At 39.0% G+C, this 15920-nt stretch overlaps 2 protein-coding genes across 2 annotated transcripts; both read right to left on the bottom strand.

Annotated features, from left to right (window-relative positions):
* Positions 1-681: 681 nt before the first annotated feature.
* Positions 682-8406, bottom strand: LOC110040745 (uncharacterized). Its single transcript, XM_020746012.2, has 2 exons — positions 8076-8406; positions 682-5394 (listed from the first exon to the last, which is right to left on the bottom strand). The coding sequence occupies exon 2, from the start codon at positions 5360-5362 to the stop codon at positions 1274-1276; it is 4089 nt and encodes a 1362-aa protein (XP_020601671.2). The 5' UTR covers positions 5363-5394; positions 8076-8406; the 3' UTR covers positions 682-1273.
* A 134-nt stretch (positions 8407-8540) lies between these two features.
* Positions 8541-15847, bottom strand: LOC110040764 (proline-rich transmembrane protein 1-like). Its single transcript, XM_020746036.2, has 5 exons — positions 15719-15847; positions 13929-13989; positions 13109-13362; positions 11567-11698; positions 8541-10428 (listed from the first exon to the last, which is right to left on the bottom strand). Exons 2-5 carry the CDS (start codon positions 13939-13941, stop codon positions 10270-10272), a joined length of 558 nt encoding a protein of 185 aa, XP_020601695.2. The 5' UTR covers positions 13942-13989; positions 15719-15847; the 3' UTR covers positions 8541-10269.
* Between the last annotated feature and the right edge of the window lie 73 nt (positions 15848-15920).

Below are 15920 nucleotides of genomic sequence, written 5' to 3'. Positions count from 1 at the left end.
TTTTTTAAATTTAAGTCTTTTTTGGGAGCTGAGGGTAAAAAAAAAATTAAAAATTTGCAATTTTGTCCTGAATGCCTCGGAACCATGGGAGAGTTTTAAAATATCGAACGTAGCCCATTCTTAATGTGGAATAACATTATGCAGGAAGAACTAAATAGCGTGCTTTTTTCGCGAATGTTTTTTGCATTGTAAGCTTTTAACGAAATATTCTGCTTGAAAAACACATATTTCCCGTGATTGAAATGAATTTTACTGTGCGGACTTTCTTTGCCTGTCTATCAGGCACAGGGTTTAGGTTTAAAGATGGCGGCGTTCTGAGCATGCGCATGCAAGTTATCCCGGACTTTTTTTTCTTCAACCTGGGTTCAAACTCTTATTTAGAGTGCGCGGACAACAGAGATTTCAGGGACTGGACTATCACAGGGTTACGCCCAGCAGAAATAAAATGTTTGTACCCATTAATACACCAGGGTGCAGATTGGCGCTTTCAGGGTAAAGCCCTGACCAAACGGACTCCCAAGTAGACGCAAGTTGAAAACGTGGGTCTACTTGCGAGTCCGTTTGGCCAGGGCTTAATACCCAAGAACACAACACAATGACGTTGGACACGGCTTCCATTCGGTCCGCTTGATCCGGAGTCCAGGTGGTTCAGGAAGCCATATAGTTGCCATAAAAACGTCCTAGTCACGAAGCTTCTCGATGTTTAATTATTAGGCATAAGTATTATTGAAGTCATATTTTATCTGTTCTCCCTCCAAACTTAATAAGTTCAACACCATTTTTGATCAAAATCCTCATAAAACAAAGTTATTATTGCGGCTAAATACTGAAAATAGGGCTAATTAAAGAGGCTATCGAATAGTACAATATTTAAAATAACTCAATCAATACTCTCAGGTAAAAAGGGAATACACTGATTTGATATTATGTGATGTTTTCTGTCCCTACGAGTAATATTCTTTACAGACCACTATGAGATACATCATTCGCTTCGTCATCTAAAATAACATACTTTTTTCGAAGTAAAAAATCCTTGTCCAAAGTACATTGGAGGTTTTCCTGACAACCATCCGGAATCAAGCCATAGCTTGGACGTATGTACGTCACGTTCCCTGATTCTTAACGTTAAAAGCTGCTAGGAAATAATCGAAGGCAGCGAGCACGTTCTTTAATAGCCTGAGTGTTACATTACGGTAATAACCTTCCAAAAAGGCGTTAACTGACGACAAGGCTAGCGATTGCTCTTACTTTCCAACTCGGCTCAGATTCCGCCCTACATTAACGAACAGCACTTGCACTGAGGAGAAGAAGGTCCACTTGCCTTTCCTTTCTTCTGTTCGTTTTCGTGATCACCTTTCTCCTCCTCAGGCGCCAACAATAACAGCACGGGCAACGATTCGCCGGAGCGATCTTCCTTTTCCACGGAATCACCAACGGCAACATTAGCCTCACCCGGAGAGTCTGCAATAAGCTTTTTCTCGTCCGCCACGTCTTCATAAGGTTCTGTCTCAGACGGAGTAGCAACTGACACTTGTGGTTTGTTAATGGGCGTCCAGTCCTTCTTTCGGGAGTTGTCTACAAACGTAAACTGCTCCTGAGACTCCAGAATTCCACGATCCTCCGACGCAGCCAAAGGTGCCGAACCATCATTCTCTTTTTCTGGGAGTACTTCGGGAGCCGAGAGCCTCTTTCTAAGCACGTGACGCAAAAGCTCCTCGTCATCATCCCTGCCGTGTTGATTGAGTTTGGTGAAGGATGTTGATGCGCACGCTTCTTCTGTAGTACTCGTGTTTGAGTACTCCACTGTTTTCTTTTCATACGTTGTCTGTACCACATTGGTTTCCATCTCCTGCGTGGTTTCGTCGCCAGTTCTTTGATTAATGGTGACTGTAGAAATGACTTCTGTTTTAGTGATGACTTCACTGCGCTTCGATTCTTTTACTTCGTTACCTTTCAATTCAGGTACCTGAACTTCATCGTCAAGAATTTCTGTTTCACGGACCTGATTCTCCTCTACTTTAACCTCCACGGTCGTGTCGTCTGGCTTTTCGTCTTCTGTTTCCACCGTCTGTAGTAGTTCATAGCGAAATTCAGGAGCCTTTCTCTCCACAGCAGAAGCGACAGCTTCTTGTACAGAATCCTCAACTTCCTTCACTTTCTCTACTTCAGGTATGTCTAATACATGTACTGACGATGGTTCTTCCTCGGCAACGGATTCGTTTTCTTGGCTGTTATCGATAGGTGTCTTCTCTACCACAATTGGAGGAGTTTCTTCAACCGGTTTCCCTACTTCAGGACCTTTCTCGTGATCAATCACAACCTCTAAGTGAAGTGATGCAGGTTGCTTTTCTACGACAAGGGGGGATTCTTCTGTTATCGTCTCACTTGTATCAGTTTTTGTTTCCTCTTCTCTTTCACGTTTCGTGGCAGCTGGTTCATATTCCACCTCCACAGACTTGGTATCAACGTTTTTATCCTCTACCTTTTCTTCCAACATGGGGTGGTAATGGAATAATCTAGACTCTGTTTCCCCTGCAACGGCGGAAACTTCTTCTCTTGGTTCTTGGACTTCATTGCTTCCTTCTTCGTTAAATACTTGCTCCATGCGAAGCGACACAGGCCTTTTTTCTATGATCTCCTGAGGAACTTCTTCTATAGGTTCTTTAAGCTCTTCTTTGGGTTTAAACACAGCCTCCATGTGAAGTGATGCAGGTCGCTTTTCTACGACAAGTGGGGATTCTTCCGTTATCGCGTCCATTCCTTCAGTCTCCTTTTCACCTTCGAAATCAAGTTTCATGGTAGCTGGTTCATATTCGACTTCAACAGAGTTACCACCAACGTTCTCATCCTCTCTAGTTTCTTCCAACATGGGATGGTAATCGCACACCTTTGGCTCTGACTCCACAGCAACGGCGCAAGCTTCTTCTATTGGTTCCTGTACTTCAACGCCTCCTTCTTCATTAAACATTTGCTCCATATGAAGTGACACAGGTCTTTTTTCGATGATCTCGATAGAAGCTTCTTCGATTGGTTCTTTAACCTCTCCTTCTTCCTTATGCACAAACACAGTCTCCAAGTGAAGTGATGCAGGTCGCTTTTCTACGACAAACGGAGATTCTTCTGCTATCACCTTCTTTGTTTCAGACACCGTCTCTTCTTGGTTTTCAAGTGTCGTGGCAGCTGGTTCATATTCGACTTCTACACAGTTACCATCAACGTTCTCATCCTCTACAGTTTCTTCCAACATGGGATGGTAGTCGCATACTTCTTCTTCTATTGGCTCTTTAGTGTCTTCCTTTTGGTCAAACGCAGCTTCGATGTGACGCCCCACTGGTCGCTTCTCTACGACAAGTGGAGATTCCTCTGCTACTGTCTCCCTTGGTCCAGTTTCGGTCTTTGTTTCCTCTTTTGTGTCTGCTTTCGAGGCGACTGGTTCATATTCAGCTTCCACAGAATTGCCATGAACGTTTTCATCCTCTGCCCTTTCTTCCAACATGGGGTGGTAGTCGAACAACCTAGGCTCTGACTCTACTGCAACGACGGAAGCTTCTTCTATTGGTTCCTGTACTTCATTGTTTCCTTCTTCATTAAACATTTGCTCCATATGAAGCGACACAGGCCTTTTTTCGATGATCTCGTGAGGAGCTTCTTCTACTGGTTTTCTAACTTCCTCGTCTTCCTTGTGGTCAACAACAGCCTTCATGTGAAGTGATACAGGCCTCTTTTCTACGACAAGTGGGGATTCTTCTGTTATTGTCTCCTTGGTTTCAGTGTCCACTTCGTCTTTGTTTCCCGATGTCATGGCAGCTGGTTCATATTCGACTTCTACAGTGTTGCCTTCAACGTTCTCATCTGCTACAGTTTCTTCCAGCATGGGGTGGTAGTCGCATACTCGAGGCTCGAACTCCACAGCAACTGCGGAAGCTTCTTCTATTGGTTCCTGTACTTCATTGTTTCCTTCTTCACTAAATATTTGATCCATATGAAGCGACACAGGCCTTTTTTCGATGATCTCGTGAGGAGTTTCCTCTATTGGTTCTCTACGTTCTTCATCTTCTTTGTGGTCAAACGCAGCCTCCATGTGAAGTGATACAGGCCTCTTTTTCACGACAAGTGGAGATTCTTCTGTTATCGTTTCCTTAGTTTCAGTCTCCATTTCTTCTTCGCTTCTAGGTTTCGTGGCAGCTGATTCATATTCGACTTCCACAGTGTTACCATCGACGTCCTCCTCCTCTTCAGTTTCTTCCAACATGGGATGGTAGTCACACACTCGAGGTTCTGACTCCACAGCAACTGCGGAAGCTTCTTCTATTGGTTCCTGGACTTCAACGCCTCCTTCTCCATTAAATATTTGATCCATATGAAGTAATACAGGTCTTTTATCGATGATCTCGAGGGGAGCCTCTTCTATTGGTGTTCTAACTTCTTCCTCTTCCTTGTGGTCAAATGCAGCCTCCATGTGAAGTGATACAGGCCGCTTTTCTACGACAAGTGGAGATTCGTCTGCTGTCATCTCCACCGTCTGTTCTTCGTTTTCATGTGTCGTGGTAGCTGGTTCATATTCCACTTCTACACAGTTACCATCAACGTTCTCACCTTCTACAGTTTCTTCCAACATGGGGTGGTAGTCGCATACTCGAGGCTCTGACTCCACAGCAACGGCAGAAGCTTCTTCTATTGGTTCCTGGACTCCAAAGCTTCCTTCGTGTAACACTTGTTCCACGTGAAGTGACGCGGGTCTTTTTTCTATAACTATAGGAGAGGATTCTTCAATGGGGTCTCCCCGATCTAACGCCTTTTCGTCCTCTTTATGATTGCCTACCCCATTAGAGTTCAGCACCTTTTCACCCTCGTGTGAGTCAGGGAAATCCCCAGCTCCTTGCTCTGAGACAGATGTCTCTCCTAGGATTTCTTCTTCCTCGTTGCCTTCTGCAACACCCGAATCAAAAGTCAGTTCCAGCTGTAAGGACACAGGAGTCTTTTCCACTGCTATGAGTTCAGATTCTTCAATCAGCTGCTCATCGTCCAGAGCGACTGCTGTGTTTTCAGGTCTTTTCATGGGAAGCAAGATAGGAACCTTCTCCATTTCTGCCGCCACAGACTCTTCGACGGACTCCGTACTCTTTACAGGAACGCCGTTGACAATTGTGGACTGCATACGGAGCGAAACCGTTTTCTTTACGACCACAGTAGGTGAATCTTCTCTCAGTTTATTTGTTACTGTGACTTCCACAATGTTTTGCTGTTGTTCGAACGTATTAGCTTGTTCAGAGCCAACTTGACCATTTGTATAGAGAGACAAGTGATTCTCCTCGTGAACCAAAGATGCGTTGCCTTCAGACGCCATGGCTTCTTCTTCCATTGTGGTTTACCAGCGTATTGCTCTTTAATTCTCTAAGGAAAAAAGGAATTTGTCATAAAATAACGTTACCAAGAACGCCTGTTGCAAGAGACTGTACAAAGTGACTTTTAGATGTTTGGTCAAGCCATAGTTAATAGAAAAAAATGGTTCTCAAGCCGACAAATTCTTTGAGTGTTTTTGCTCGCTTTTTCAGTTGGCCTTGACCGTGCACAAATGTTAATTGTTTACTTGTGACCGAGAATCCATCCAATTGAAACGTCTCGGATAAGCGATTCATGCATAGTGTACCATCACAAAACAAAGCATTGTACATTGAGGTTTTTGGACCTTCCTACATAAATCTTGTCACGTTGGCTTGCTTCTTTGAAATTTCCCAGGCCTCATAACCATGCAAGCGGTTCCCTATCGTCTTTCTTCTGATTGCTTCTTGAAGCAACAAGTGGAAGTGGAGAAATCCTGGGAGCGAGTTCAGGGTCTCTTATGCTATCTAAAGCTATACCTGAACTTTATTGAAAAAGCGCAGCCCATCAAATTCGATCGCAGATTGTCCGTTTACATATGTATCCGGTAGTAATTGCCTGGAGAGACTAAAGTGAAAAACCTGAGTGCATAGGCAAAAGTTTCTTAAGTTTCCCAGGCTTTTAATATTTAGAGTCAATACTCGAGCGATGAAATTTTTTCTCGCGCGATATAAACTGAGAAATATTTTTTCGACTGGTTTTTAAATCATCGACCGATAGCTAAATATTAAGTTATATTATATTATTATTATTATAGCTACTGATTCTAACATCTCGTGATCTTCACAGGGCTAAATACCTCGACAGGAGCCCGCTGTTTCCAGAATTTTTCAACCGCTTGCTGAAATGACACGTGGCCTTCTTGGTCCTGACCATGAACCCTTGTACAATAATCATGACCACTTATGCCCAATTCATAGGATCTGAACACAGTTTTCATTCAACTTTTGCTCGTTGAAATGGAAAATTTTTAATAATGGTAAATCAATAAATAGTTCGGGTAAATACAAAATGTTTACGGGTTTCCTTTTGTCCTATGCACCACTGGAGAAAGGATCTTCGTTCAGGCTCTTATTTTAGCACAATTCTCTTCAATATAAATATCCTGTCGCAGGTTTATTGTGGAAGGTTGAATTTTAGCATAATTATGAGGAAGTTTTGGAAGAGCAAAAAGGGATGGAGGATAACTGGATATGAAATATTAAAACAGGGAGAATAGTCCTAAGAAATTCATCTTGATTATCACGCCATAAAATACTCCGTGTTCTCATGCATGTTCGTCGCGGCCTATTTCGAGGTAAATCCGTTTTTTTTTCTTTTTCCTATTTTTCCTCCGTTGATGGTAATCAAATTCCATATAAAATATAGCATAGATCATACGAAGAATGAAATATAGATCATGCGAACAATGTTAGCGCTAGCGTGACGGAAATTACAATAACCCTATAATGGAACTGAACAATGTAAACATGAACAAAAGAAGGTAAGATGAAAGTAGCGTAAAATCTAATTACTCGAAAGCCGGCTGATCCGTAGACTTAAAAATAATTTAATCGACCTAGACAAGTTGCATTAATCGTCAGCATCGTATCAAGGCTACGTACAGTTCGATGCATAGTGGATGCGAAGAACACATCCAGACATTTATCAGGAGGAGAGAAAGTCTTGTTAATTAAATCTATTTTAAAACAAAATTACTGTCTCACAAATCAACACAAACAAAAGCTAACTAAACAGCGTAGCAAAATGAACTACGACTCGATGAAAGCTGGAAAGCTGTGAGTGAATCGCTGAAATAAACATTGCGCTGGAAAACGGAATGATGCACATATTAAACAAAATAAATATTTAAGTAATAAGTGTATAAACCACTTGTGCATGATTTCTATGTTAAGAATGAAGAAAATGAACAGAAGCTCAGAAATGCCGCACGGACATTTACTTACCCCTAAGAAACAAGTAGTATTATTTCATAGCGAAAAGGTCAGTGAATTTTGCGAATGATTTGTTTTTAAAAAAATATTTTTTCAGCATCCTCCTCTGAAAGTTGAAAATTCTATCATATGTTATATTTTAAACAATACGGTTAAACTCTACGCGCAAATTTGGGTACCTTTGCTTCTATTCGATCCGATCGGTAGCGACACATACGCCATAAGCGATAAATTTTCATGGTCATCTGTCAGATGGTCTGAATAAAAATTTTAGCTTTTCATAAAACTTCTGGCTCTAAAATATGGCGAACAAATGTCTCAATAAAGCCGAGACTACTCAACAGACGAAACAACTTTAAATCGGATCTCTGGCCATCGACCGTTCTGGAATGAGAAATTGATTCCTTCCGAAAATTCTGTCTTATGTAAAGAAATACGGTATGGCTTGCATTCATATAGCCTGAAAGCTGTTCCTGTCAACAGAACAAGCGATAACAAAGTAACTTCCTGCTCTTAAATGCTACATGTAAAACGAACAACTAGTAGAACTTCAAGATGTTATTTTGACTGCGCGTATCGAACACACCCGCAATGTGGTAACTAGAGCTTTCCACGGGAATATGTTCTCGAAAACGTCTCTTTACTTTGAATATAAACACTGAGAACATACAATGAAGGTTTCCGAATAATAATAAAAAAAACCTGTCGGGTGTCTTGTGAACATAAACATCTACTTGATCAAATTTTCAAGCCACTCACCTTTTAGTAGAGGTCTCAGCGTAAGTCTACGATCCGCGAAGAAATAAACAAACTAATGTTCGCAGTACGTCGCCTAAAAACTGAAATATGATGATGTGTTTTCGATGCCCCAAAAAGATAATGATTCTTCGAATTTCAGCATTCGCCAAAAGTCATTTGCTCTTTAACGTGGAATCCTCATTTTGCCGGCCGCAGCTATAATTTTCTCAGCAGGGTAAACATATATAGTTTCCGCTACAAGTCAATTCTCAACATATTTTTAAAATTCCATTTCAATATTGACAGTATTCATGTCTCTAACAAGATTACCGCACGCGGTTAATGTTTCGCGCGTGGTCTGGCGTGACGAATCGAATCGATCCTGCGCGCGCGTGGAACGAAGATGTTGTGCTTGTCACGCAACCTCACCTAAACGAGGGAGAAGCTAAACTTTCACATTCATGCAATAAAAGTCTACACATCAACTGTCTTGTTATAAATGTATTTTTATACACCTTATCTGACTTCCATGAAAATTCCCCCCTTCCCCGGTGACTCCCATATAAACAGGACAGGGGTCCTCAACTGAAATGTTGAAAAAATAGGTAGCAAGATCCTGATTTGTGGGTGTGGCTTGAAATTTTTTTTTTTCACCCTCAAGATGTACCACAGATTTATCTAGGATGTAAATTTAACAGTGATAAAGACAATTGTTTCTAAACACCTACTCATAAAAGTTGATGGCCAAATATCTCCTCTCATATTCTTTTCTGCTCATATCCTAAAAGGTCCTGCGAAACCTCCTGCTGTGGACCTTTTGAGGCTGAACACCTAAGAGGTACCAAACCACTCTTTTAATCCCTAAAAGGTATGATGAGCAACTCATCTTTTTTATATGGGAGACCCCCAGGGGAAAATTCAGCATTATAATTTACGAGTAATCACACGCACAATTTACACCTGACCCAACCCGGTAAAGGGGAACAAAAACCAGTTTTTTTTCTTCACAAAATAACCTCTGCTGAACCGAATAACGCGAGCACCCAATTGTCATGCCAACATGGTGTGAATATAGTTGTTTAACAAATTAATGGTAAAGCTGTGACCTCGTTCCAGTCTTGAAGACTGGAATTCATCAATCAACTGGTACTCGTTCCCCTGACTGAAACGTTTGCTAGAGATAGTATTTATCACTACTGCAACAAAACCAAGGGTATTAACCACAAGCACAATAAAGGTGAAGAAATTCTAGCTACATTTATAGCTGTAGCAATAATTAAGTTGGAAATTTTTTTAAGTCTATTCACAAACAAAACTCACTCACTCACTCATCCTCCTTGCTCTTGTGAGTAGAGCATAAGGCTATGCAAATAAACAAAACTAAAATATTTTAAATCATGAAGACTAGAAACACATGCAAAATGTGTTAATATTATTGGCTGAGGGCTCAAGTTTGAATGATTAACAATAACCTGCATGCCCACCTTCTACATTTACCAACAAAAAAGTCCAACATTGTACTAAAGATTAAGTTTCCATAAGAAAACAATGACAAAACATAAACCACAACTGAAAAGCTAGCCAGTATTGTATCTGTTTTGCAAAACACCTTCTAAATTAGGGTTTACAGATCATGTCAGGTCTCGACTTTTTTGTTGTCAATCTTCAGAGTTGCTTTTGACAATAAAAATATCATGAAAAAATTGGAGAAAAAATTATAAAATATAACAGTCATGCTTTTTCCCTTGAAATAAATGTTTCCACTAAATAAGACTACAGGTACATCACACCATCCTACTTAAATATATAAGTTAAAATTTACACACCATAAATTATTAAATAACTTGATTAGCCCATATTTTCGAACAAACTGCCTCAGTTGATCTAACTAACAAAATAATGAAAAAATATGTGAATTTGATTCCAAATTAAAACTACTTCACTCTATTTTTCATATTCCGAAATTTTGTTCACCACCAGAACTGACATGTAGCAAATAACATGTCTGCCAGCCAAAGGTTTGAAAAAATTTTGCAATGCATTTAACTACCTCACATAAATTGAAATAACTACATAATTAGCATTTGAAGTTCAACCAAAACCACAAATTGTAGCTAGCTAAGATAATGAAAAAATATTAAATACTAGTTATCATTAGATTTGCACTTATGATGACAGTTTGTACTTGTTGACTCAGTGAGAGGCTTGACTTAAATTAGTGGACACTCAGAAAAGTGAAAATCATAACTATTGCAATGACGTACATGACAAAAAATGTAATTCCAAGACCAATAGCCATATAAGCAAAATTCCGTGCTGAGTTTGAAGCAATTGTGGCAGCATTGTAGTCACCTCGGGCCACGGAGTTCCGAACCTAAAAACAATTTAATGACAAATTATGACTTCTTGCTGAATGACATGCTATTACATGAAAGGAATACTTCATGTGCACATAGATGTATAGCTTAACACACCTTGCATGCACTGCTTGAAAGTATATAATCACAACTGTTTGTAAATTACTAGGTAATCTTATTATACACTTTAAACCCTTTTCAACACTTATTTGGTTTACAGTGCAACTATATACAGACCAAGCCACCTAGAAAACTAGTTAACCAATCAAAACATAAACTGAGAAAAATGAATGAACTGGTACACTGTAACTTCTCATGACAGCAAGTAAGGACCTGTTTGATGTGAAAACATTTTAACGCTATTGACTCCTTGAACTGCCCTAATACAGTGTACAATGTCACTCTGAGCTTAGATATTTAGTCTTTGACAGCGAATTATCATATTTATGTAATTATAACTCTCGCCTGAAAAATTTAGCTTAAAAACTCATTTGTCACTGACAGCTAAATCAAAACTGTTGAAAGGTGTACAAAATTTGGGATCAAAACTAACCAATCAGTAAACGGCAAAGTTTTCTGAGAGGTTTGCAACTCTTTGCACTTTGTTGGGTTTTCAATTTTGTTAAAGTGCTACTGCAATGATATTTACACTTTTTTTAAATTCTGTATATATGCTTCAGAGTCCCCTTAAATTTTCAAAAATTTAAGGTGGCTTTGGACCCCATGTATAGATGTTTTTAAAACTTTGCCAAAAGTTGCGTCTTATCGTGCTTATTAAAATTTGATAATACAAAAAAATTTCACCATGCCATTTTTGAATTATAAGCCTCTCAAGCTGTAATTAAGGGTGTTTTTAGAAGGTCATACTGTTGCTATGGTAACGTACTGTGTCACGAAATTGATGACAACGGGTTCACCAATGATTGGGCAGTTTTTTGATACCATGATTGTAGCATCAAGTGATAAAGAGTGGTTATAATGACCCATCCAAATCTAACTGCTGGAAACTGTTTTGAGCCACCTTAATTGGTTTATTCGAGAAAAAGATTGTTAACCTTTAATTACAAGTTCTCTAGTGACATTCTGATTGGTTGGCCCGATTCAAGTAGCTGCACTGCACTGTAAGTGTACCTAATAGTAGCCAAGCTTGCTTACCTCATTAGATTTTAGTATTGCCACAATACCAAGAGGCCAGCAGCAACAAAGGCAGGCAAACCATGCCAAACCCTGATAGTCAGGGGGAGAAGCTTGTGGCACTGGTTGCACCATGTAGGCTGGACCAGGTTGCTGCAAACAATCAAATCAGATGTTATGATCATTATTCACAGTCATTTATGCTCTTAATTATTTCCTTTTATGTGAACGGCTATCAGAGTGAAACAAAACACAGCTCAAGCGTTACTAATATGTGAGCTAGCAAGGCATGCGAGGCATGTGAGCCAGGATCCCTAAACATAATAAGCTCACTAAGCTAACTTAGGCTAACCAGAGAGCTGTTTAGAATAAATGTAGTGCTAGTTAGGCTAAGAGGTGTGTTATTTAGACTAACCAGCAAGTGAGCCGTATAAGCCAGTAATCCTTACTGGCTCTAAGCTAAGGCTAGTACTGTGAGCTTTTATGTAGTGGCAGAGGTGGTGGTGGTGGTGGGCTATTTAGGTTAACTATATTTTATTATAATAAGTTAATTCGACTGTGCCAAAAAGAATGGCTTGCATGTACACTTGCATGACTTGCTGACTCACACTTCATGCAGACCCAAACACCAACAGATCTCATTAACATGATAATGTATACTGGTATATAGTTTTCATCATTCTTTTTCAAAGACATGGTAGTAAAGTTATATACAGTGTATCATTTCATATTGAATCATATTGTAAACACGGTCTGTACACAAGATCCAAACAACAAAAAGCTCAGAGCCATTTCGGTGCTCAGACATGTTATCCAACCATGCTGTACACAAAATTAGAAAATGGACAATTTACACTGTCTGCAAATTTTAGTTGGACAATGTCAGATGACCGACGTATACATGTATGTACATGTATGTGTGTAATTAAAATGCGATTGATCAATTTAGCGAGTTGTACATTCTACTACAGAAAAGCTGCTTGTCGACAAAATGTCTTGTGATGGGCCAATTTTTACTAACATATGGTGAATAAATGTTTATAACTTTTGTTTCCTTTTTCTTTTTTTTCTCTCAACATGTATTTTCTAAGAACATTTTGTTTAATTACATAATTCATGTCTGACTCAACCATTTAAAGCCATTCTGCATGAGTTCAGGAAATGGTTTCTCTCATCTGTCAGATACAAAGATGTACAGTAGAGATGTTCCACATAGTACTAGTTTAAACCTAAGTCTCCTTGATCCATCCCATAAGTTATGGATCCTTGTTTATTTCTCATTGATTTAAAGGCTGCATGCTTTACATGAACTTAAGACCGAAAACTTAGACAACAGACCTCAAACGTTACTTAGTAATCTCAGAGCTTCCCCTATTTATACAACAACACACTTTTTGTACAAACTGTAATCAAACATTGCAAAAACTAAAATTAAGCTAACAAACTCCACATATTAGATACCATATGCCAGTCATAACTGATATAGCTATTAATTATTAATAACATATTAAACAATCAATTCACAAATTTGTAAAGTTAAAAGCAGATGAATGCAAAACATACAGCTGTTGAGACCATGAAGCCACCCACAGGACCACCAAGATACATAGGTTGCCCAGGGTAACCAGGTGGTGCGTGGTAACCAGGTTGCCCAGGGTAACCAGGAGGTTCTGGGTAACCAGGCTGGATTTGTTGAACAGGTTGCCCAGGGTAACCAGACTGCTGAGGGTATGGGGGTGGGGCATCTACCGGATAGCTATAGGCTGGTGGGGGTCCATCATCTGTTTTGTTGTTAGTGGCAGGCTGAGAATCATTGGCTGTTGAAAATGGAAAATAACAATATTTACTAACAAATAAATAAAGGACATTTTTGTTATTTCAATACTGACAGTACTGAGCACATTCTAATTGGCTACAGGGCTCCTTATGTGTTTGTTTTAATCAATATCACAGCATAGCACATTGTACAGTCTGCTTTTACCTTTAGGGGCTCTCACAGTTTTTTTGGCCCTATAGTTTGAGTACTGTGAATCAAGGAGTTTTGGTTGTCAATGGACAAGCCTGCACATGAACCTGCTGGAAATCATGGTATTTACAGTATTCATCAATTTGAAAACAAATAAGATGATGAATACAAAGTCTATCATGATTCCCTGCAGGGGAATCTCATAGAGGGAATTGGGAGTTGGCAGCAATGACGCTGAAAGTGTCAACAACAACAACAACAACAACAACAACAACAACACGGTTTATTTCAACTGTAAAATTTCCTTAATTACTGATTAATAAATAAATACAAGTACAAAGAGCAAAGAGAACATTCACTTCTTCCTTCTTGAAAACTTTCCCTGTACTGATTATTGTTCTTGGGCTAATCGCCTACCTTTATCTGCCATTTCTTAAATGACCAAGTCCACTTGACCAGCAATGCCTCCAGATCAGATCTATTTATAATACCAACAATTGAAAATACATGTAGTTGCATTATCTTCAGAAGCCCAAATTGTTCCATGATTTTGTTCCTTTAAATAAGACTTTAAATTACAGTACTTGATGATCTCTGCTGAAAGAAAACTCTATGGAAATCTAGTTAATATGGATGGAGAAATGAAAAGAAGACTTTGTCAGAGTAGGTTCTAAGTAAGGTATGAGGATTGTGAGACACACATGACCACTAAAAAATAACAATACTGAGAGAACTGTGAAATTTGACAAAACCTTTGCCAGACACATTCTTTTTGAAGTACCATTTTTTATCAAGAATATTATTTGGTGAGGAAACTGTGAGAGGCAGAACAGATTTCTATTAATTAAGTAAATGGTGGTCTGATCTTCTCCCTTATTAGACCTTCAAATACCTAACAGAAACCTGTAGCACTCCGGGCAGCACTTAGCTATTTGTCAACTTGAAGAGTTAAAACCGCAAGAATCAGTAATTACGTGACGCTGCTCTTTTGAGTGTTAGGTGTTTGTTAGAGCAACTGTACATGTGAAACTAACTAATAAAAGAAACTTGTATAGGGTCATTCCAATAATTAATCCTGACCAGTATTTTTGTTTCACCCCAGTTTTATGCCTGCAGGTAACATTTCTGGAGTTGAATGCCCAGGATTTTTGTCTTTTTACTACCCAAAGATTTTTTTAGATGTCTCCCCAAATGACTTTTGAAATATTGTAGATTCCCAAAGAGGTTCTGACTTAATTGCTGATGACATTGAAAGATTTCCATGTAAGTTGCTGGACTCAAACATGATATTTGATACTAGACTTTTACTAACTAAGACTTTTTCAAGATGTGTACATAGTTAATGTTTAATAGCAAAATTAGATAATTTATCCACTTTCAGTTTGCCAAACCTGATATGTTACTAGAATTTTAGATGAACTGTACATGTATTTATCATGTATTTATCATGTATATACTTTGTACAAAGTTTAATTTAATTCAATTTAATTTCTCATGCACGACCCCATAAGCTACTAAGCTTCAATATTTATCATGCTTAAATAAAGGTTGTCTGTCTGTCTGTCTGTCTGACTATTTTCTAACAAAATGGACACTTCTGCTCACTTACAATGCGTTATTGTTGGCAAGCATACACTTTGTAGATTAAGTGGAAAGAAAGTACCGTGGTGTTAATTTACACACTATGGTAATTGTAACAGCTACAGCAACACGGACGACACTATGGCAAAACTTCTTGACGTCTTGTACGAGCTTCAAGTTGTATCCGATACGGACTCATATTAAATGGAGATAGCTGAGGGGAATAGACCCGGCAGTGGTTGCTCAACTCCTATTAGCTAGTTTTTACTGAACGTTCAGTCTTTATGGTAGAAAGAAGCTTGCATTGTTCAAGTCATACAAGAGACTTATTTTATAAACATGGCCAGGCCAACGTCATGCAATTTTGTTTGATCGTATTTTTTAGGATCAACAAGGACTGTAAAAATAAAATCAACTTAGCTTAAGGATGCAGACAAAACACTGAGATTTTGTTGTAAGATTCCTGAATAAATCGTTTATTTCACTTCTTGGTGGATGGAAAATATTGAATCATACGACGTACCAGATGAAATGTAAGAGTAAAGTTCTACATCGCTTGTGTTGATATTTGTAACCAGCATGACTGTGTGCGGACCAAAACAATTAAGACTCTAGACTTCACTTACCAGCATACAACAGGAATGAGTAATGTTCCTCTACTTGCCGTAAGAAGAAAGTTCTTCCACGATGGTTTTAAAATCACCGCAGCACGATTGACACGATTGAAGGAGTTCGAATGATGTCACAGCTGTGAGATACCAATAGTGTTGTGTAAAACAAATGAAGTGTAACAAGAATGCTTTTCGTCAATACCCAAGAGGGTAGCAG

The sequence above is a fragment of the Orbicella faveolata genome, unplaced genomic scaffold, assembly GCF_042242905.1.
Source record: "Orbicella faveolata isolate gen_17 unplaced genomic scaffold, um_ofav_v1 contig_1, whole genome shotgun sequence".
NCBI lineage: Eukaryota > Metazoa > Cnidaria > Anthozoa > Scleractinia > Merulinidae > Orbicella > Orbicella faveolata.
Note: the sequence above shows the minus strand (reverse complement) of the source record. Positions and strands in the feature narration are given on the sequence as shown.